This window comes from Drosophila virilis, unplaced genomic scaffold, assembly GCF_030788295.1.
Source record: "Drosophila virilis strain 15010-1051.87 unplaced genomic scaffold, Dvir_AGI_RSII-ME tig00001170, whole genome shotgun sequence".
In the NCBI taxonomy this organism is placed as follows: domain Eukaryota; kingdom Metazoa; phylum Arthropoda; class Insecta; order Diptera; family Drosophilidae; genus Drosophila; species Drosophila virilis.
In genome coordinates this window covers 921,169-944,329 of record NW_027212828.1, presented here as the reverse complement: position 1 = coordinate 944,329, position 23,161 = coordinate 921,169, and the positions used below count along the sequence as shown (strand labels likewise).

Below are 23,161 nucleotides of genomic sequence, written 5' to 3'. Positions count from 1 at the left end.
TGCCGCTAAAGCAATAGAGGGAACCAGATAGTGGTAAGGAGACAAGGAGTATTACGCGATGATTACGTTGGACATCCACAATACCTTTAACTCAGCAAGCTGGTCATGCATACTGGAAGCCTTAAATCTAATAGGGATACTGTCCTCCCGATCGGGATTGACTTATGATACGGATGACGGTGCTAGGGGTTACATGATCTCAGCAGAGGTCGGTCCTGGGACCACTCGTGTGGTACATGATAGAAGAAGTAGAAGCGGCAGGAAAAGCAACCATAAGGAACGTAGCCAGCTGGATGCATGGCGCTAGCCTGGAGCTGGCAGGCCATAAAACAAACGGTTACAAGCCAGACAGGCCTCAGATGGAATTTGTCAGTCGCCTATAGGCTCAGTGCTCTGCACACTATTTCTGGATTCCGGACGGTTTTGAACGAGGTAGCCACAGTATTGGCAGGAATGCTGTCGATAGATATAATGGCCAAGGAAATGGAGAACATATACATAGCCTGAATAGCCAAGGGAGACGTCGTCTCAATGGAAGTTATCCGACAATAGAGAGCAGCATCGATAGCAACTTGGCAGGAGAGATGGATTAGGAGACAGAATAGAGAAATTAACTTCCACCTAACATAGTCTTTTTTCTGGAAACGGCGGGTACAGGAAGTATTTCCATAGGTTCAAGCATGAGAACACTCTACAAGGCCCGAACTGCACAAATCTGGACGAACACACGGAACCCGAGCTGTACCAATACTCGAGGTACAGAGATGATGGAGGGACTGGTAACGTTCATTCATGCTGGAAGGAGAGGACAACTCGAGAAATATAATGCCAGCTCTTAATAGGCATCCAGAGGGATCTGAGACGATGCGAAAAGCATCGACGAATAATAGAGATTGCCTAAAATAGGCAACCCATCCCCGCGAATTTTACGGTGATTCCGCGGGGAATTTGGTGAGTGAGGGGCGGGGGGGGGGGGGAACGCAGGGGTCAGCAAATCGTGTGTACGGTTGGCCCGTTATCGGTATCTTACGAACATTTTCCGTGCAATAAAAACACCCACAAATGTGTGTGAATAAGCAAATCATAGTTGCAAAATAAACTTTTCTTCTAGCTGCCCTTTATCCTGTCCATATGTTGTATGGTAAGGTAATACATATCATAATAGCGGTTCATACTACAGTATGCTGTCTTTATCAGATTTAACCATAATGACATGAATCACGATTAAATTCATGATGTCTTTTTTAGAACCTTGTGACAAAAGCGACTAATTTATTGCAGATATTAAAAAAAACGTTTTTAAATTTTTTCTGAGATTAGCGAATGCGCTAATATAACGATCTGATCTATAATCTGAATATTTGCAATCAAATATGGAAAACTTGTTTTTTTGCGGCCTTTTATAATTGGTTGAAGAGCTACTAAAATTAAAAAACTGACATCACTTGCGCTTAATTCCCAATTTTTATTAACGAGAAATAAAGTACAAAAATGATCTGAAAGCGAAGTTAGCCCTGTGACCTTTATCCGTTGATAGCGAACAGGCAATGCATGGCAAAGCTGACGTCAACATAGTTGTAGACGCACACAAGGAGTCTGCTAAGGTTGGCGGCCATTGCCAAAATTACCTATTCTGAATAATTAAAATATTTATTTTGGTTGGCCGGATGTCTTAACTTGTATTTGTATCAGCATTACCACTAATTGGTACAAACTTAGTTTTTTGATAATGTGAGCAAGCCATATTCAAACTAGAAACTATATTTGCTTTACAAATTTAACAATTGCATTTAAGGTAAAAATGATTCTTATTAAAACATACGTGCTTTTATAAAGCTTTTTTGTTAATTTTGCTTCGAAATAAAATAACGCAGATAAGCATCGATCAGTTTGCTTGCGACTGACTTTGTTACTCGCATCACCACTAAGCCAATTTCATCAATTATGTATGCCCCTGCTTAAGAGCGAAAAGCTATTCGGCTGGTGCGACGTTTGCAGAGCGAAAATCTACCTAAATGCCTCCAATTCGAGACTCTGGCTCAGAAAAAGGAACGATCGATATTTTTTTTAGCACCCGCATTAAAGAACAGTGAGAGGTATACTCAATATATTTGTTGACATATTTATTGGAGAATAATATGCAAATCTTTATTTATAGATTATATTATAAGTCTTGCAAATTGTAATTCTACATAAACAATATAAAAGTTACTTGTATTTGTCAAACCACTTAAATAGGGACAATTGAATTCGTTTATACTTGCATTAATTACTATTTATCATAATTACAATTCATCATGCCCATTGTCTTCTGATTCGTTTTTCGAATCGACATTCTCGTCGTCATCATCGTCATCTTCCTCATCGTGATTTTCTGTATTTTTTTTTGATTCTTCTTCATCTTTTTTTCTTTGTACATCATCTTGTAATTCTTTCATTTTTTTTTCACCAGATTGTGTATCCTTTACGCTAGCCGCCACTTTGGCTGCCAGCTCAATGTCATCAGTAATAAGAACATTGTCGAATATTGTTCCAGATTTCACTTGCCATAAATCGAATCCCAAAGTGCAAATTTCTTTTCGAAGGTAAAGGTTATCATCAGGACTATATTCAGGATTATCAATTTCCGGATGTTCCCAAGCTCCTTTATAATTGGGATTGTCTAATTGTTTCGGCTGCCACTCTCCTTTATATTCCGGATTATCCACCATTGGGGGTTCCCATTCACCATCCATTTCATCATCCCAGTCCTCGGGCTTGGTAGCATCAGGGTCAGGAATGTGTTGTGGCTTATCCCAGTCCTCGGGTTTCTTATCATCAGGGTCGGGAATCGTCGCCTGTTTAAAGGAGATTTAAAATTGTAAACTGATAGCGTAATTCAAATTTATATAAGTCAACTTGGTAGAGGAGATTTTTCTTCAGCTGTGCCTATCGGCACCAAGTTTTTCAAATGTTATACTATCCAGTAAAACAAAATTATTAATTAGCTATTTAGTTAACACAATTAAATATAAATAATTTGTTACCAAATTCTATTTGATACGTACTAAAAAGTATTTAAACAGCATTAAAAATCATTAAAATAATTAAAAATCGTAGCTGCAAGTGCAAAATAAAGTCGATTAGGTTTAAGGCTCGAAATATTTGATACAGGCCTAGAAAAATACTTAGACTATACTTTTGATACAAAAATAATAAAAGAAAAAGTTGCCGCGTTTGTGCAAAGGTATGAATGTGCATATGTAGTAGTATTAAATAAAGGAAAATTTATATAATATATATATAAACAAATTAGACATCGTACCTTATCATCCCAATTTTCTGGTTTACTCGCATTTGGGTCTTTTATTTTTTTGGGTGCCAAGAAATCCCAATCATCTTCAAGATTTCCAGATTCCACTTTTTCATTGTCTATCAAAACTTCATATGTGTTGTCTGGTTTAATAATTAAGGTGTAGAAGTGGGTATATACGTCATCCTTGCATCTTATGTCCTTGTTTATCAAGTGATTTTTGCCCTTGTAGCTTAAGATAACATGAACTTTTTTTGTACCAGGACCACAAATATCCGGACCAAACATAATTTCATAGGGCGATTCACCATGCATGTCTGTTTGGTCTAGGGAGCAATCAAAAAGTTTCACATAACCTCCTCCACAATCAATATTTTGTTCATGTTTTACGGAAAATTGAACTACCAATGGCTTAGCTTCGTTCGAAAATCCATCGAATCTCTTAGACAAGGCATAAAACCGAGCATCTTGCGATGTTTGTATGCCTAAACGTAATATTTTATTTAATATTTTCTGGTATTGAGTTGTTCTAATATTGGTCACCTACCTTTATCTGCTTCAGCATCGTTAAAAAAAGACCCAGCAGAGTGTATAAATTTTCCAAATTCTTTTCCAGGATGTTTACTGTAAATCCAATCATTTTTCCAATTTTCTATAGAATATATAAGACTTAAAAACGTGACGATGTTACTACTTTAAAAATTTACCATTTTCGAATTTTTCTTCAAAAAATACTTCGGCACTTATAACGCCTATTGTTAATAATGCAATAATTGCTTTAAAACACATCATAATGCGTGTTACTTAAAAAAAACTTTAGTAACGAACTTCTACAAACTGAGCAATTTGTATATTTCTGTCCAAACGCCGGCTATGGGAAAGGTTTTTTAGAGTGAATATAGAGAATGTTAAAAAGAGATGAAAGTATGAACTTTGCAAAATCGGTGGAACGATTTGATTGGACATATGTGGACCAATCAAAATTGTCTACGTATTAAAAGTGTTGAAAAATAGCACAACATTGAAGTCCATTCGATAGGCGAACTTCAATTTCGATTTCAGATTCTTGAGCTTAGTACGGAGCTTAGTGTGAATAGCCGAACAATAATTGTATTGTTGTTAATAATGCGATTATTAGAAACAAATGTTTTATAATCAGCAAGATGCTCAGAAAATTTCGCGTTGATTTTTCTGGTAAACTACATAAATACTTATTTACTTATACATTTATTTTTTAATTTGAACCCCTTTTTCATTTATATATGGACAAATATTATCTTATAGTCTCTGAGATAGTCAGTGAGTATCGAATAACACAAATATTTTATACGGCGTACTATCATTAGTAGAAAAATAGTAAGTATTATACAATTAATGAATGAGTAGAAGGGTTTGTAATACGAATCTAGGCGATGAAAGGTTAGAAAAATATATTAGTATGCATTAACTATCTACCGATTGCGTTATTTCTAACCTGAAAAACAATACTAATAAACAAAAACCTTAATCGATAATAATATATAATATATATGTATATATATATATAATAATATAATAATTATATAATATAATATGTTATATAATAAAATATATATTTTTTACTGGGGTTTCTAAGAAATTTGGTCCCATATCAAATAGGTACACGCAAAGAAACTTTCAAGCAACGATTAAATAACTTTTTTAATATTTGATTTTCCCATCAAATAATTGTTGAATTTGTGCTAGAATACTTCACTAATTGTGATTGTGCACTGTATATGTACAGCCCTTTCTGGTATGTTTTTCATTAAAGGCAAGAAGTTTGATTGGTTAAAAGTAGTTGATCGTTCGAGACCCGTGCTAGCAATTTTTTTTTTATTTTTGCAGGGTAAAATGGTGCTAGTAGAAAAAGGTTCAGGGTATCCCCTTCGGACTAAGTCATTACTAAGCAATGCATATATTTGAAAGATGTGCAAATTCGCCCCGAACATTTCATGTTTTTTGGAGTGATTAATCGAAATTTCGATAGATGTTGTGAAAACGTGAAAGTATCATAACCATAAACAAATAATCATCTAAGGCAAGCGGCAACTTTAAATAAGACATTTAATTATGTGAATTTTGAACATGTGACATTTCTTAAGCAAGTGGACAGAGGTTACAAGCTTCATATGTGTGCTCATATCAAATATAAAACTCTTTTTGTAGTTTCTGAGATTGAAATACAGACATGACCAGATCGATTCAGCCCTTAGTTCTGATCAAGCGTATATACATACAACTTATGGGGTGTGCATTGCTTAATCCTAACTGTTACGTTGACTAACACAAAACGTGTTATTTTTATCCATTGGGTAAATGGAATCGAGATATGTGTCTAGGCTAAAAGTTAAAATATGCAGAAAGTGTCTCAAGAGCGGATGCATATGCTAAAAATAACTAAATGACGCACAATATGATAAGTTCAGTTTATATGAAGCAGACGACTGTTCGTTTAAATCAAATCCCCAGCCAACGTCGCCACAAGCTATTTTTATTATATTTTCTATACTTTTTTTATACCCTGAACCCATTAAAAATGGGTATAAGGGTATATTGTATTTGTGCAAAATCAAAATGTATGTAACAGGCAGAAGTAAGTGTCTCCGACCCCATAAAGTATATATATTCTTGATCAGCATCAATAGCCGAGTCGATCTAGCCATGTCCGTCTGTCTGTCCGTCCGTCTGTCCGTATGTATGAACGCAAGGATCTCAGAACCTATATGAGCTAGAGACGTAGATGTAGGTGCTCCTAGTGCTCGCGCAGATCGAGTTTGTTTCCGATAATCGATAACTTACTTCGTTTCCAAGCAATTGATAAAAAGCGATCTCGATATCCGGTTTTTTGGGCACTTTTGGTAAATAACAAGAGATAAAATAGAATATATATATGCATTTGATGTTAGAAAAAGAGGGTTCAGGGTATCCCCTAGTCGGAAGCACCCGACTAGAATCTCTTACTTATATATTAGTCTATTTGTTGATATTTGCCTTACTATCTTAACCTCTGCACAATAAGGGGAAAAACATCCTTAGCATTAATATTAAGTCTTGTACATTATTATTATTGTTTCGGTAAACCTATGTATATCACTAACAAAAGAACATATGGACCGGAAAATCACGGCGATGGGGCCTCTCCGTTTCTGTGCGGCTGGTCCAAGGTCGCCTTCGTTTTTGTTCGGGTTGAAACTGTTATCAGTTTCAACTGATTAAAACAATTGCGTCGAAGACAGTTGACGAAGAACAGCCGAAATATATTGGAAACAAAAACCAGGATATCTCGCAGTCAATATGCGAGGAGATTGTAACTAGTCTTCTTATGTTGATTATGTTGGGAGCTTCACTTCGCTCTCTTATCACTGGCCTTGTTGCTCAGTGATTATATCAATAATAAGAAGGAATGTTATAATGGCAAGGCCGGAGCAAGTATATTTATTGAAAGTCAGATTCGAACTAAACTAGAATTGAAACAGTGAATTGGATCTGAGCCCAAAGACTAGGCGCAAATGTAAGCTGCTATATCCAGTAAGCCGAATCAGCATACGCCCACACTGTCGGTTGCGACATAGGCAAGTGTCAGGCTACCGCTGCTGGCCGCAGCTGACTCATGCGTCAGCAGAATGTCGCAATGACCGCTTTTTACCGTCCTCGGCTATTTTATAGATGTTAATGGCCTTCTGTACTTCCTTCTATGCTTGCCTTCTCTTCACAATTTACCAAACGATGAAAAGGCCAACGACACTAAGGATCATGCCTGCTGCAATCCAAATCTTATGTGACCCGGTGGCCTTCAATTCGTCCTCCAAACTTTGGATGACCCGCAGATTGTGGTTGTTCATCTTCTGCAGTTGATGCATGCTTAGCACTGGATCGTGGCTGATGATGCTGAGTAGAGGTTTACATATTTTTTACCGTTGATGTACCGTTGATTGTGATCGAACTTGCGTCATCGACTTGTGTGATGGGCTTTAGGGGGCTTGGCTGCCTGCGGCAAAGGGCGCCGCCTATTTGCAGACGGCGGCGTAGGTCGTAGTTACGCATTTATTGACCGCTAGAAAGTCATCGTCGAATTTGGCTACGCTATCATCTTGTAGCTGTAGTGTGACGTGTTGTTGTGCCACCGGGAAGATGGTGATTTTCTTGCAGATGAGCTTGACCCTAGGAGACGCTTTTAAATATGTACAATGGTCTCGGATTGGTGGACCTTAATTTTAGACGCTTCGGTAAGGCTAACTCTGGGAATTTTGAAAGGGTTTCATTTATAGTTGATTTCAAATCATCGTGGTCATATATTGTAAGATTTATTATACCCGCTTTGGCTAGTGTAATTGTGAGTATCAATTAAGATATTTGATTTATTAGTATTCTATTTCTTGCTAATAGTGTTTCATATAAATGCGGTGTGTCAACCAATTCATTTCTTTGAGTTTTAATTATTTCGTTCACCGTGTCGGTGAGTTTACTTATTTGGGCTTGTGTGGCAATTAAATTGATTCAGACCACCTGACGCCTTGAGAGGCGTCTGGCGAGCCTGCTATTGCCTTGAGTTCTGAACCCAAGAAATCTAAGCTTTTTGCCATTCTGTTTACTACGGATAATAGATTTCTGATATGCTCTGTAGTGGATACAGTCTAGCAGTTTTCGCATGTGCAACTGAGAGAATAATTTGGTGAATTTTACTGTTTCATCTGCGATGCTAGCGAGGTCTGTTAAAATGCTTGAGTGGGTCAGAAAATTACGTTGCTCCCATACCAGTACCTTTCCGTCTATTACCGGGATATAGTAGGAGTGCAAGTCCAATCCTGTAAAAATAAAAGAAGCAAAGAATGGAAATTGTTGTCTGCTTAAACTCTTAAAAAGCTATTTAAGCTAGTGTGATTTTACTTGAGAGCAACAATCATTGGAGGTTGTCCTTGTGGACCACCCTCCCTCTAATAAGAACAGACGTTCCGTTCTGCTTGAATTGTTTCTTCTGTGCAAAGCGGTGTTAAGTTATTTCCTAATCTTTTGTTATTTTGTACGAAAACTTTTTCGCCTACCTCTCGCTATGTCTGCGAGTGTGCCGTGAAAACTTTCGACTTGGCCATTTGAGCAACTATGTTGTGGTGGCGCATTCACAATGTCGACGTGGTACCCGTTTTTTAACAGCACCCTGATAGTTTCTGAATCAAAAGAAGCTTGGTTATCGCAATAAATTGTCTTGGCCTGTGGAAATTAATTCAACAGCTGGATGATGGGCGGTTTTACATCCATCATAGTGCGAGATGCCAGTGGCTGTACTACGGCGGATTTCGAGAATTTGTCAATGAAAGTAAGAAATATTTGTTTGTCATTTGAAGAGATATTAATGTAGAGTATTTCTCCAGCGTTTTATGGAATTGGTGTCTCACCAAGTATTTTATTTTTGGGATGCCTATCGTACTTTGCCTTAGTGCATATTTTGCAATTTGTTACTACTTCGTTGGCCAACTTCGTCATTTGTGAAAATAATAATCGCAAAGAATTTAGAATTTTTAGTATATTCTTGGGCGGCTCTGTGCGCGTGGTTATGTTCGGTGGTGACAATTTCGATTTGTTCATTTTTATCTGCAATGTCGATCACTATATTTTTTCAGTGCCAGAATTTGGTTGCCGGAAAATTTAGCACCAAATCATGTTGTATACTGGTTAGTGGTGGTAGATCGCAGTGCATTGCGTTTACCGCGTCTGTGTTGATGAGTGGCCTGATTGTTTTGAATAGGGTGTTTTTGTCTGTGAAGTTTATAAGATTTATATGGTATTTTTTGGCCAAAGAGTATGATAACTCGTTTCAATGGGAATTTCGCTTCTTCAAGAACAATTTGATTTTTGAACGTAATAAACGTAATTTTCTTTGACTGGTATGTAGAACACTTTTGCGCTGTGTTCATCGATGAATGCTGTCCACCGTTTGATTTTTGCATTCGTGTTTCTATCTGATACAGCAAAAGTAAGGGGCTGATGATCAGTGAAAATATTTATTTCTTTTGTCTCGTAAAGGTAATTTTGCAGTTTACCTAAAGCCCAGTCAATAGCTAACAATTCTCATTTATTCATGGCGTAGTGTGTCTCGCTTTGCTTTAGCGTGCATTAAATCATGGAAATAGGGCTGCCCCCTTGGGATAGGACTGCACCGATGCCATCCATTGAGGCATAAGTAGTTAGGTCAAAGGGCTGCTTGAAGTCTAAGTACATAAGAATGCCATCTTCTAATACCAGAATATTCCTCAGTCTTTCGACCTTTTTGGACATATGCTTGCTCACCGAGACATTTTCTCCTTTGAGAATATTGGTTAGAGGCCTTGCTATTGCTGCGAAGACCTTAATAAACCCCCTGTAGTAACAAGCTCTAGCTAGCCCCAGGAATGTTCGCAGGCTGAACAGATTTTTCGGCTCGGTATACTCTTGTATCGACCTGACCTTATCAGGTCCAGCTTTGGCAACGTTTCGGGTCACCACAAACCCTGAGAATTCCACGCTCTCTTCAAAAAACTTGGTTTTTTCTTGTTTTTAGCGAAGATTATTACGTCGTCCAGATAAACGTAACATATTTTTCCCTCAGTATGTCATCGATGTCTCTTTGAAAAATGCTTATATTTTCCGCCGTTCACTGCGGATGACGTTTTCTCGCTGTCTTGTTCCGATTTTAAATCTAGAGTCGTAAATATTTTGATTTTTCTAGATTCGCTATCATCATTAGAATCATTGGAATATTCGGCATTGGGTATCGATCAGCTATAGTTCGCTCGCTTAGCTTCCTAAAGTCGATCACTAATCATTTATTTTTGCAGCCAATGCCTTTTTAGTCAACAACCCATGCTGTCTTATGATGCCATTTTTAGATAACTGCTTGATTTCGGTTTTTACGAAATCTGAAACTCCCTTTGGTATAGTGTATAATTTTGTGTAGATTGGCTCGTTGCCTAAGTGCTGATTGTAGCAATGACTGAGGTATTGAATGGCAACGCCTCATTAGAGGTGGAAAACACTTTTATTCTTATCAAAATCATGCTTCCGAATTCCTTTTTAACGGATGCAGGCACTATTATGTCATTCACATCTGCGAAGCTTACAGTTACACAGTAATGATACTGCAACTGCTCGGACTTGTTTTTGTAATTAATAGTGTTGTTACGTAAGTTCAACGCTACTTGTGCTTGTGTTAACAAGTCGAACCTTATAATGGTATCAAATGAGATGAGTGTGTCTAGCACGAAGAATGGGGAGACTTGGCCAACAATCTTTATAAGATACTTACTGGTTACTTTGCTCGATCCGTGTATCGAGCTTACGGTGAAAGGGCCTTCGACAGGAATTACTACTTTTAGCTCCTTTACGCACTTAATGTAATTCTTTGCCGCTCCTGTATCAATTAATATTCTTATATTTTTCCCACCCAGCTGTCGCTTGATGTATGGCAGCCGGAAGCTTTCCCTAAAACATTCAATGAGTCGTTGTCGTATGACTAGTTTGGGGCTTTGGAAAATTGGAGGCTTGCCTGCATTTAGAAGATAAGTCTACTTGCTTTCGATCTCATCATAATATTTCATGAGGCTTAATTCACCTTGCCTAACCATTTCGAGGTTCTGCCGTAAAAGGCGTAGTTTTATCTGCAAATGAGCAATCTAGCCTGGCAATTATTGCGTTTAAATTGAGGACTGTATTATGTGACACTAGCACTGCCCTAGCTGCTGCTCTACTTTTGTTTCTGATAATTGTAACCGCTTGGTAAAGCGTGCAGCGACAATTAAATGGTTTGAACAGCTCGTACGCATCTACGGCCGATTGCCTCCATGCTACATATTCGTCAGATACCCCATTAAACTCGGGAACTGATTTGGTTATATCAAGAGAAATATCGCATCTCGTTTCTGACTTGTCGCGCTTGAATACACAAATCGCTAACTCTTGCGCTCATCTCACTAAACTGTACCTGGAATCTCTGTTCCTGCTAGCTAGCTCTTGTACTTGATTTACGTTCATTTCGCTTAGTGTGTGGCTATCACTAAAGTCCATGTTCACTTCAGTTGCTGTCCCGCGCTGTTTGAGGATGCCTAACAATGCGTGTTAGCTTGTATGTGGTCCAGCGCAGTCGATCGCTGTCCAGGGTATCTAGCAGTCAATATGCGAGGAGATTGTAACTAGTCTTTTTATGGGGAGTGTTGGGAGCTTCACTTCGCTCTCTTATCACTGGCCTTGTGGCTCAGTGATTGTATCAATAATAAGAATGTGTGTTATAACGGCAAGGCCGGAGCAAGTATATTTATTGAAAGTCAGATACGTGAATTGGATCTGAAGCCAAAAGCATAAGTCTCAGCTGCTATATCCGGCAAGCTGAATCAGCATACGCCAACACTGTCGCTTGGGAAATAGGTAAGTGTCAGGTTACCGCTGCTGGCCGCAGTGGTTGGGCACTGAACTCATGCGTCAGCAGAATGTCGCAAAGTGTATTCTTATGACATAAATATGTAGTTCAATACTTATGTGTTAGCTTATACATATGAGTTGTAAATCACTAGACTGGTTTTTACTGGTAAAGAAATACAACATGTGTTAGTTTTCTAGCGCTGATTATAACCTATCCCAGATTTGTATTTACATATGAATGCATGTTATGTACTAAGGTTGGTGAAAAATCTGTATTTTCAAGTCGATGCAAATATTCAAATAATTTCTTAAGATTTCATTTAAAAAGCTATATTTCTCCAGAGAAAGTACAGATTAAATTGTCATCTGCTTTAAGAATCAAATTGGAATTGAGGAATCAGATTTGCTTTCTTTAAAAATTGTCATGCTTATCAAATATAAAACAGGACACATTGTCCGATATTCAAACCACGAATCTTGATTCCAAACATTATACTATATACCAAAATTGGATGTGAGCACGATATTTTGCGAACTTCCGATATTGCATTCCATCCAACGTAACTTAATTTACTCTTTTCCATCATACATTTAGGCTGACCAATCTTGTTCTAGATATTAGCAACAAAGCTGAGCAAACAGCGATCATGACAGGAAAACAACATAGAGCCCACCTAGCAGCGCAAGAAATTACGAAGCAAATACTTTCGACTATTTTTCCCCAAAGTGAGCCACTTAGCGACGGAAATAGCCGGCAATCGCAGCACTTGTTCCATGGCAAAATACAACCGCAGCCAAAAAAAAGAAGGTATTAAGAAAAGCTTCTATCCCATCAAATTCCGCCAAACTCTCCATATAGATATTTCTTTCACGTACAAGAAAAAAGTTCGGTCGAATGCCGACATAATAGAAATACCCTGGACTTATTTTCTAAAGAACACATGAGGCACAGCATTACATAGGACCTTAGACAAATAGAGGCATTACTGAACACTCTAAGAGTTCATCATAAATATAAAAATTTTATGCCAATTTAATTAATCACAAAAATTGACATTGATGTTGATAAAATAAAAAATGAACATCTAACTAATGTCAGCATAACAGATATCTAAGAAGAAGTATATATTTTGTATATGAACAAAAACATTTCTGCGCTTGTGTGCCTGTACCTTGCCTGTCCAAAGCAAACTTGACAACACACAGACACTCCCACATAAATATGTGTAAATAGGCAAATCATGGGCGCAGAGAAAAATTTCATTGATGGCAGCCCTTTTTCCTAGATGATAAGGCGTGTGCTTGCGGACAAAATAATTTTCGGTTTTTGCCATATTACACTATTAGTCAAGAGCATGCGAGTGGAGTACGTGAGCTCTGAAGTGCCCTATTACAATTGTCGCAGTCAGATATTTTTGCTATTGATGCTTCACTAATCAATAAAAGGTTAAAAATGGTAGTGAAGTATAGACTTTCCGCGCGGCACGTATAAAATAAATGTTCTCAAAAAGCTTTGAAAATGATTTCCAAGCTGATCGGACGGTAAATAAACAACTATCATACAACCCCCCAACTCTTTGAACCCCTTGAATGATTCTTTAGGATTTGGAGAACAAAAAATGAGTACTGACTTGCTGCACTTTTAGATGTAGAACTAGTAGGTCTGTCAGCACATCTTCTGCAATCACATCTGCCATCTTGGTATAATTTCGTCATCAGCTTGGAATTTTATTTTCTTTGAGGATTGGGATAGGCCAAAGGACATTTCTAACCCTGATGCTACCAAACCCGAGGAGTGAAATGGTGAAATGAATGCCGAATGGGAACTCCTGTGGTGGATAATCCAGAATATGAACGAGAGGGCAACAAGGAGAATTGGACAATCCCAAATATATGAGATTGATATTAACCTGAAATTAATAATCAAAAATGTAATAATGATGATAAACCACATTGTGTTGGCGGCTGCCAGGGGCTAGGGTAAAAGATATACAATCTGGTGAAAATATGAAGAATTACAGATGAAAAAAATTAGGAACAGATTCACTTAGAGTATGATAAGGATTATAACGATGACAACGTTGTGTCAAAAAACAAGTCGGAGGTTATAGTATGCTAGGTTTAGGGCGAAGCAAGTTAAGCATATAAACTATATTATGCGTAAGGGGTATGCTTAATTTAGCCTAAAGAAGTTGATAGTGTTCAGTTGTCGAATTATACAAAACTCGATCAGCACTATATGCTAAAATTTTCGATTTATTTAAAATCCACCAATTTTTGGTAAATAATTGCATAAAACCATCAAATTTTTCAAGGTACGAGTGAATTCTTTAAAAAGATCATTTTTGCGTATAAAATAAACCTAAGTGGTTAAAGTGAAACTAGCTGGGACTCGCAAGTTAATAAAACTAGGAAACAAAATAAAATCGCGTCGGCCGAAAACAGTTCAAAAATAAATCTATTCTCCTGCCAAGGAAAGTTGTATCTAAATTGGAACGTTTTGAACCGCAGGTAATGTCCCAAAGTTTGAAAGCCCAACTTTATTGGCTTGGTTGCGCTAATGAAACCAATATGTAAAGAAGTTGAGCATAATTAAAATAACCGCTGGAAATGTATATACAATATAATATTTGTGCGCTCTGTAGCGCTTATGAGCGAATGGTAATTAATTGTCATTACAATTTCATTCCGCTTAGTGGTTATCGTTTCCTCCCTCTTGCGCGATAGCTAGCTATACGCTATCTTGTTCAAACAAACACTATGCGCAGCCCTGTTTTGTAGTTCGGCTGTGTGAACCTTGTTGTGCTCTTCATTCACAATGTTTAATGAAGGTGCAACTGCAAATGAAAATAGTGAGGCGACATCAGCTAATCAAGCGACGGTTGGAACACAGGCTGTTCTTAAAATAAAGATTAAGAATTTAAGTGATCGACTCAATAGATTGTCCCTTGAACCTTATCCCTCGGGACTTCGCAATGTTGATGACTATAAGCTGCAAGATAACATAAGCATGGCATCTGACTGGCAGGCGAAATTTGAAACAAGCTATGATAATTTGTTGGATGTGAGTCAGTCCAGCATTGGAGAGGATCTTCAGTCATTGGGTGTCATTTCAACACGAGCTCGGAAATCTAAGCAGGTTACACATTGTTCCACTTTCCATTCATTGTTGTCTTAAACCACTCTCGATAGCAACTTAAATTGTGGAAGTTTAGTGGAGGCTACAAATAATGGGCCGATTTCTCGAACATTTTGACCACGGCCATTGATAAGGATCCGTATATGATCAAAATTGAAAAACTCCAGCATCTACGGTCATGCCTCAAAGAAACAGCACTGGATACAATTCGTTGGAAATGTTAAATACTAATTATGCTGCCGTCTTTGAACTGCTTGATAATCATAACAAGCGTCTTGTTTTTCAGGCACACATCGCTGCAATTTTGTGTTTAAGAAAGGTGGATAAGGGTGCGAAGACACAACTGCGCAAAAAGGTCAACTTGCTTGAAAACCGATGGGCAGTGTGAAACAGATCACTGGTTGTTTTAGAGTACACACGCTGCTGTAAAAACTAGATAGCCGTACGCAAGGTAGCTAGAAGGATTATGTACCGTTAGACGTCATACCACCATGCGAGCGGCTTACAGTCTTCAATAAGAAGCGTTGCAGGCTGGAAAATACGAATCACGCTACGGCGATCTACCCGCTTTGCTGCGTAATGGGGCAGAACAACATTATTAGAAGAACGTTTGTAATGACTAAGAATGGAACGAGTGCATCTGTATTTTGTGAAAACGCAGGCCACTCCATTTCTAAATGTTTACAATTCGGAAATCTATCGCCCTAAGTGCGCCTTCATGAAGCCAGGATCTTGGACTGTATCTAAATTGCCTGCAAAGGGGACCTCAGCTGAAAGTCTGCGGCTCCAGCACTTACAGATTTGCATCTTGGCAACCGAAGCAGTCACATCGCTGCTTCTAGCACACACAATCCTCAAGATACCGAAACTAATTCCTCATCCCATCTAGGCGGCAACTTCATCTTCGCCACTCCCCATCGACCAGCATCTCAAACACGATATTGTCCACTGCCGTCATCAATGTAAAAATCGATGTTCAATGTAAAAATCGATGTTAAATCTCGACTGTCGGAGTACTCCACATGCATCCCGGCGTTGATTGCACCATTCATCACCGATGCTCTATCTTCACTCTTGACCCTGCATCATGGAACATTCCGTCGAACTTACAACTAGCTGATCCCGAATTCTTCAAATCTCAGCAAATAGACATGTTGAGTGGGCCCAATCTGTTTTTCGATCTGCTCTGCGGCGGCCAGATTAAACTAGCTGCTGGACCGATACCGCAAAAGACTCGCTTTGGTTGGGTCGCGACTGGAGACACTTCACATGCAGGAAAATCATCACTCGTGGCCAGGCGAATGCACAGATTGCCGAATTAATCCGTCGAGTTTTGAAACTGGAATGTTGCACCGTGCCTGACTCCTTACCAAACAGGGAGGAGCGCGAGTGTGAGGCACACTTTCAGGCCAATATTAAATTTCTGCCCACTGGCGAGTATTCGGTTCGTTTACCATCCTGACTAGGCATAGATCAGCTGGGTGACTCCTATCAACAGGCGCTTGTAGTGTTCCCCCCATGGAGATTAAAATCATTTATGGGAAATATTTTAAATGGCCTAGTTTCCGATACCTTTTTACAGGTGTCTTTATAACCAATCCACTATTAACTGAGGTCGAAAAACTATTTCACCTCAAGTCGAACACAGGCGGGGAGGCGAAGGCAATTGTGTCAAAGTCTCCTCTAACAAATTATGCTTTCGCATCAGCGTGGAGTGACTTAAATGACAGCTTTAAGAATAAGAGGCTGTTAGTTAACAGCCAACTTGTCGTACTTTTTAACCTTGCATTAGTTTCGCAGGAATCAGGAGCTGCTATTAAAGACCTACAGAGCACCAGCCAAGGTTGCTTGACAGGTCTGGAGCACTCCTGCATAAGTACTGTGAACTGGGATTGCCTTCTAGTGCGCTCCTCTGAGAACCGTTGTTGCTCAGCTTTCGCAGTCTAGAGGCGACAAAGGGCATGAAAAGAGCCTGCTACAAAAAAGATTAAGAGATGAAGCCAAGGTGAGCTTTAAAGCTCAAACATGGCTCAAAAAAATAACCATCCAGTACGCTTGTGCACCCGTTTTCTGCAGATGTCTGTTGGAGGTAGGTCCAACTACATCAAACAGCAAAAACTCTGCCAGAACTGTTTCGCGAGAGAGAAAGATTAAAAAATTGTCCGAGTTAACAAATTTGTTTCACGGGTTATGGTCGCCACAACACACTCCGGCATCGTAGCAGCCCTCCTCCAACCGCCGCTGTAACAGCTCCCACGTCACGAAGTGATCACTCGCAATCTATTTACCCTCTATTGTGCAGAATAATTTTGCCACAAACTCACAACCTTTCCTCCAAACTACGGCTATTATTAACATTTGCCATTTGCGCATTTGTTACACGTGATTGATTCAGGAACGGAAGCGACGTAGACCTCCGAACGACAATTCAATCTGATCAAGCTTCCTTTCCATCCAGTCCGAACAGAACTGACTGGCTTAAGTCAAGATATCTAAGCCAATTCAAAGAAGTTATGTTACTTTTTTTGGGAAGCGACGTCTTTTTTAATTTTATGTACCTTGCCGGGGCACACACTAAAAATGGTGACGTCTGAGTCATCGACGAGCTACGCACAGCTATGGGCACTACTGTATTTCCTTTGCTCAAAAGGAACTCCAACGTAAGGGCTGTGCTCATTCTTCTTCCAAAAGAGCATCTACTCCGAGTCGATTCCTTGGAGATTGAAAAAGCTAGCCTTGCGAAGACTGTTGGTATACGCTGGAAATCAGACACCGATGTGTTCCTCTTCGCCCCTTCCGAGATCAAAGTGAAGTAATCCCACCCAAATCGCCAAGCTGTTCGATCCACCGGGATGGTTAGCTCCACTCGTGATCCAAGCTAAGAAATTCATACAAGAGAGCTGGCTTCATGATCTGTTCTGGGACCAATCCTTGGCAAGCCAACTCCTTCAAAGATGGCAAGAATTTCTCGGGACTTTTGCATCTCTCTCTCCTCCAAAACGGCTATCATTGCTATGATCTCAATGGCCAACTTCTATCGAATCTTTCCATGAAAGTCCCGTGAAATGCAATCAAGCAAAGTTGCCTCTAAAATCTCACATGGAAGATAGATTCTCCGAATTCGGCAAGGTACTTAGAGTTGTTCCCTATAAGTATCGTTTGATAAAGCGCTGTCAGTTACCTGATAACTAATGTCCAAATGATATCAACAGTATTGCAATATCCGAAGAACAAGAGCGGCTAGTTGTACATACTCAATATTTTTTGTTTACCGTCCAATTGACTTCAAACTCATTTTAAAAAATATACATAAGCTACGTCGGATTTATTGTAGTAGGGGAAGATACTAAGGGTCGACTGGCGGAAATGGTAATGGAAAATTGATTTTTTTAAATTTGATTCAAAAGTGTGAGTTGACTAAATCCACTAACCATACAATGCATAGTTGTTATTAAATAAATATAGATCAGATTCTTCTCAATATTGTGTTTGCCTTTTGCTACCGCAGGAACAAAAGCCATACAATTGAAGAAAAACCTCTGGAACGCCGTGAAGAACTTGAGCGCACATCCACACAACACAAGCATACATACATATGTATGCTTGTAGATCTCGGGGTTTTGTGGGAAGCTATGCAGCGCGAAAGAGATGGACACAAGTGCGCAATGAAATGAGTGACAGCGAGGCACACTCTTCACATTGGTACACACATAAGTAATTGGGCCGTAAGGAATTCATATAACAACATATATTAAGAAAAGCATCATCAATGACGGTAGTTGTGCATATAGAGCACGATTTATCAATCATATTGCAATTTATTTTATTAAAGCCATCGGTACAGATTTTAATAAATTCTCATTTTTCTTTTTCTCTCATTACATCCTATGTTAATGCAACAAAAAGAGGCTAGGTGGAAATATTATATATTAACTTTAATATGGCAGCAATATTAATTTCTGCACTCTTTTCCAATTGTCATAAAAATGGTACCGACGATTTTAATCAAATTTTCACAGTTGGCTAGGTGAAACTTTAGGCTCTAACCATGTATATGCGGTCTTAAGGGCCATTATCCCAAAATAAAGATATATAAAGAATGGTGGAAATATAAATTGAAATTAATAAACAAATGAATGTTGACAGTAAATAATTTAATATGTTGTAATTTTATATTGTATTTTGCATTAAATATATTTTGTACTTAAATATATTCGGTTTTGTAATTGAAAACATAAATAAATGCATTTAAAAGTAGCCGATACTTTTCCCTATAACAAGTACCAAAATTCGACGCTAAGTCAACGCCGCTAACTTGACGTGCATTTCAATATAACATTTCCCAAATCGAGAATTTTATATCTTTGATGACCCGTCGTCGATAGTTAGCAGCTCTCATTCGCTTATCTAATAGTTAACGATAGTCCAAAATTAGTCTAAATTCATCGTTTAGTATATTATCTGCATTAGGGACGATCGATAGAGTTAATAACTCCGACTGTTACTTGGCTTTTAGGCGCCCGATTTTTTTTAAATATATAAACCATTAAAATTTAATATTGTAATGCTCTAAAACTATTTATTTTTTTATTATATCAAATTTGTGCAGATTCTGCACGACACTCGACGATCGCGCCGCCCCCATATTACCGGCAGTTTTTGTTTAAATTAAATAAAATACCGAAAATTGTATCCGGAGATAGAACACCTGAAATAGACACCGCCTCACTCATTTGGACATTCTTTTTTCATGAATAGAGAATTACCGCTTTGATTGCTTGAAAACAAAACGTTATAAATTTAAAGTCCAGCCGACGATATTCAATATAGAATAAACTAAATGGGATCGGGAATGTTTCCTTCTGCATGTTACACACCCTTCCACAAAAACATACTTGACCATTTATGGTCTCTGGGTATAAAATTTCTTATCCGAATGTGTTCGACATGTAACCACCACCACCCCCCTTAATTCATAATTTGAGTTTTAGCCAATTACTAAAACTACAACACAACGAAGTTATATGCGCAGTTTTTAGCATGTATTTGTAATGTTTTCGCTGAAACAAATTCCTTTTTAACGCTTTCGATGCATATGTTCGCGATTTTTCCGTTTCCAGGCGGCACGTCTAGATCCACCAATAGTTTGCGAATATCTATATCCTTTTCCGATTCCTCGCGAGCTTTTGCCAGCAGAGGTCAACCCACGAAGTTCGCGGTGCTTATGCACATGCTTACAAATCCAATTTACTTTGGGGTCACGACAAATTGCATTATGATGAATATCTACTAAAATAACTTCAAAGTATTTGTAGGAAGCGTCCTGAGCTACCCAGTAAGAATTTAGTACGCGCAAGCCACCAAGTCTCCGACCGACACGCTCCTGAAACACAAAAATTTAAATAAATATTTTGTAATATAAAACTTAAGAAATTTGATTTGACGAGGTTCAGACATCTAAGGAAGTTAGTATTCATTATCTTTCAGGAATTATGTAACTATCATCACAAAACAAGTGAACATCTAACAAATACTTCATATCTTACTTCAGCAATAGACTGCAATCCACGATATGGTTTTAGTTGGTTTACACCATGACTTTTAGGCTTTCCATATGTACATCCTTTTGGTACTGGGCGCTTACGACCACCACGGCGGACTCGAATTCTATAAATAACAAAGCCTTGCTTGGCACGGTATCCTAAACGACGTGCCTTATCGGGACGAGTAGGTCTGGGTGAACGATGCAATTTTGTCAATTGACGATACTGCCAAACACGGATGCGAAGCAAATAGCGCATAACATCACTTTGCTTCTTCCTGTACAGCTCCTGCATATACCGGTAGGCACCCATATCCAACGATTGATAGACCTAGTAACAAATGAAATGTTATTTCTTGACATAACGTGTCACATCATTGGTCTTTTAAAATAACTTTTTAAGTTAGCTAAACATAAAAGTAAAACAAGAGGCTATTAAGATATAATACATAATATAGTTAAATACTGTAATTTATAGCTACTAATGCGTCAGCATATCCATAATCTGCACATTGCTCAACACAGGCATAAGAGTGGTGCATGGAAAATATCATCAGTTCAAATTGTAATTGTAATTTAATAAATACCCGTTAGTTGCACATACCTGAAAAACAGAAAAACAATTAAATTATCAAAATGTAAAGTGATCGTATTACAACGTAGGCAATTCTATTTAAGAACTATCCGTATCCCACCCACCTTAGAAGCCGACCAAAACCCAAAAGACGGAAGTTAGATATATTGCCAGTGGATATTCTCTGTAAGAGTTGCTTTGAATATTCGGATCGAATATGCCAGACTGTGATATTAACAAGGATTCTTAAACTCTGGAAACGGAACAATAAATTCCAATTTTATTGATACTCGATCTGTACCGTATAGATATGTTGATGAGTAGTCACGTTTCTATAACTAGCAAGTTCATTCGAGTGTTTCCTTTAAAATTAATTAGCACAGAGCGTATATTAAAATATATACAATTTTCTGTCATTGTGGCTAAGGTTTTGCCGTGCCATCATTTATACATGTTGTTAAACCAATCTGAGAGATATTCCTATCCCATAGTGTTTCATACATTAATTACCCGATAGTTTTCATGACATATTTACAAAAATGGCTATTCTTTACGAGTGTCAATATACAAAACATATAACAAAGTTTACTTAAATTGTATGACAAGTGCGCAAGTAAGACAGTAAATATAATTCTCTGTTTATATAATATAAAAAACTAATTAGAAGGCAAAAAGAACACTTCAAGGCGCTGACGAGGTGCGCGGAAATAATTGCCATCTATAGATGTAGATAATATCGCGGAAATAAATTCATTTTGGATTTATTTTACAAAAACAGAAAAAAAAAATTAAAGATATTTACCTATTGGAGTTTATTCACAAAATGTCCCTATTTTGGGCTTGTTCAAGAACCATGTTGGAGTCACGGTGGATAACCAGAGTGAGTCATAAGCATAGTGTTTAATTATTTTTTTGATATGCGAATTAAATTAGGGACATAAAAGAGAATATTGAAATTGACCCGATAATGATTACTATCCACTATGATTACTATCACTAGAAGTATGACTTCGGTGTGGCTTCTCACGCACCTCGTTAAAAGCGATTTCCCAATTGTCGTTGCTATGATGCTGCCGTTTTATTTCTTTATTATGGCGACTATTTTTTTTTTTTTGGTAGCATTCAAGTCCTTGCCTTATGCGTCGAAATCTTTGCGTCTGGCTTTTGAAACGTTATAATTACATATAATATATCGTAAGTCATTCCATCAAACCAATGTTAAGCTAGATGAATTCGTTACCGGTTATCTACTAGAGCAATTAATACCAAGGAATACCAATCATACCAATCAATCATATAAAAGCGAATGCAAGCATTAAAAAGGAGACTTCTTCACACGAGACATTTCTTTAAAAATAAATAATATCTACATATATATAAATTTATATATTGTTTTCGAGCATATGAAAGCGATTGCAAGCAATAAAAAGAAGACTCGTCCACACGAAATATTAAAAATCTATTAACTATTTTCGGGTACGTCCTTTAACCAGAATACTTACTTGTGTTAATAGTTCGTCGGTTGACATCATTTAATGAGAACTTACAAACATCCAAACAGTTCGTGGCATGTGCTTATTGAATTTAAAGTAAGTTTAAAACTCTTGCTATTCCTCACTATTTTCGAGGTCAACCAGGATTTCCAATAAACGTTGTTGCTTTTGGTTACAGCTGCAAATGTCCCTAATATATTTTCAAAATTCATATATTTGCTGTTTTTTTGCAACATTTTAAATGCCTGTTATTTATGGTCATGATAGATGTTTAATGTTCCCAATGTAAGCAGCAATTTTACATCATCAATAAATTTCCTTCGTTCGTCAAACATGTATTACAACTTTATTAACAAGTAAGAGGTTCTAGTCTGGAGCTTCCGACTAGGGGATACCCTGAACCCTCTTCTTCTAACATCAAATGCATATATATATTCTATATTAGAAGCTATATGTCAAGTTTGGGGACTCTAGCTCTTATTATTTACCAAAATTGCCCAAAAAAACAGGATATCGATATCGATTTATATCGATTGCTTGGAAACGGAGTAGTTTATCGACTATCGGAAATAAACTCGATCTGCGCGGGAACTAGGAGCAGCTACATCTAAAATTTCAAGTCATAGCTCTTATATGTTCTGAAATCCTTGCGTTCATACATACGGACGGACGGACGGACGGAAACGGACATGGCTAGATCGACTCAGCTATT

General features: G+C 37.9%; 2 protein-coding genes, 1 long non-coding RNA gene and 1 other non-coding gene across 5 annotated transcripts; 1 reads left to right on the top strand and 3 right to left on the bottom strand.

The window, feature by feature from the left end:
• Positions 1-2,097: 2,097 nt before the first annotated feature.
• On the bottom strand, positions 2,098-4,172 carry Calr (calreticulin). The gene is made up of 4 exons (XM_002060180.4): positions 4,000-4,172; positions 3,840-3,944; positions 3,305-3,777; positions 2,098-2,837 (listed from the first exon to the last, which is right to left on the bottom strand). The coding sequence occupies exons 1-4, from the start codon at positions 4,082-4,084 to the stop codon at positions 2,286-2,288; spliced, it is 1,215 nt and encodes a 404-aa protein (XP_002060216.2). The 5' UTR covers positions 4,085-4,172; the 3' UTR covers positions 2,098-2,285.
• On the top strand, positions 4,156-19,222 carry LOC116652327 (uncharacterized). Of its 2 annotated transcripts, none has more exons than XR_004305302.2 (3): positions 4,156-4,486; positions 4,577-4,591; positions 18,349-19,222. It is a non-coding gene; the product is annotated as an uncharacterized lncRNA (long non-coding RNA). The 2 variants fall into 2 exon arrangements; XR_004305301.2 differs by having other exon boundaries at positions 4,577-4,648.
• A 638-nt stretch (positions 19,223-19,860) lies between these two features.
• On the bottom strand, positions 19,861-21,213 carry RpL15 (ribosomal protein L15). The gene is made up of 3 exons (XM_002060179.4): positions 21,082-21,213; positions 20,387-20,713; positions 19,861-20,223 (listed from the first exon to the last, which is right to left on the bottom strand). The coding sequence occupies exons 2-3, from the start codon at positions 20,693-20,695 to the stop codon at positions 19,918-19,920; spliced, it is 615 nt and encodes a 204-aa protein (XP_002060215.1). The 5' UTR covers positions 20,696-20,713; positions 21,082-21,213; the 3' UTR covers positions 19,861-19,917.
• Positions 20,866-20,947, bottom strand: LOC116652371 (small nucleolar RNA Me18S-Gm1358). Its single transcript, XR_004305368.1, has one exon. It is a non-coding gene; the product is annotated as a small nucleolar RNA Me18S-Gm1358 (small nucleolar RNA).
• Positions 21,214-23,161: the final 1,948 nt, after the last annotated feature.

Coding starts and splice junctions, on each gene's coding strand:
- RpL15 (XM_002060179.4), bottom strand. CDS start 20,695: ATGGGTGCCTACCGGTATATGCAGGAGCTGTACAGGAAGAAGCAAAGT. Junction 20,224..20,386: donor GATTGCAGTCTATTGCTGAA/GTAAGATATGAA, acceptor TTTGTGTTTCAG/GAGCGTGTCGGTCGGAGACT.
- Calr (XM_002060180.4), bottom strand. CDS start 4,084: ATGATGTGTTTTAAAGCAATTATTGCATTATTAACAATAGGCGTTATA. Junction 3,778..3,839: donor CGATGCTGAAGCAGATAAAG/GTAGGTGACCAA, acceptor TATTACGTTTAG/GCATACAAACATCGCAAGAT. Junction 2,838..3,304: donor CAGAAAATTGGGATGATAAG/GTACGATGTCTA, acceptor TCCTTTAAACAG/GCGACGATTCCCGACCCTGA.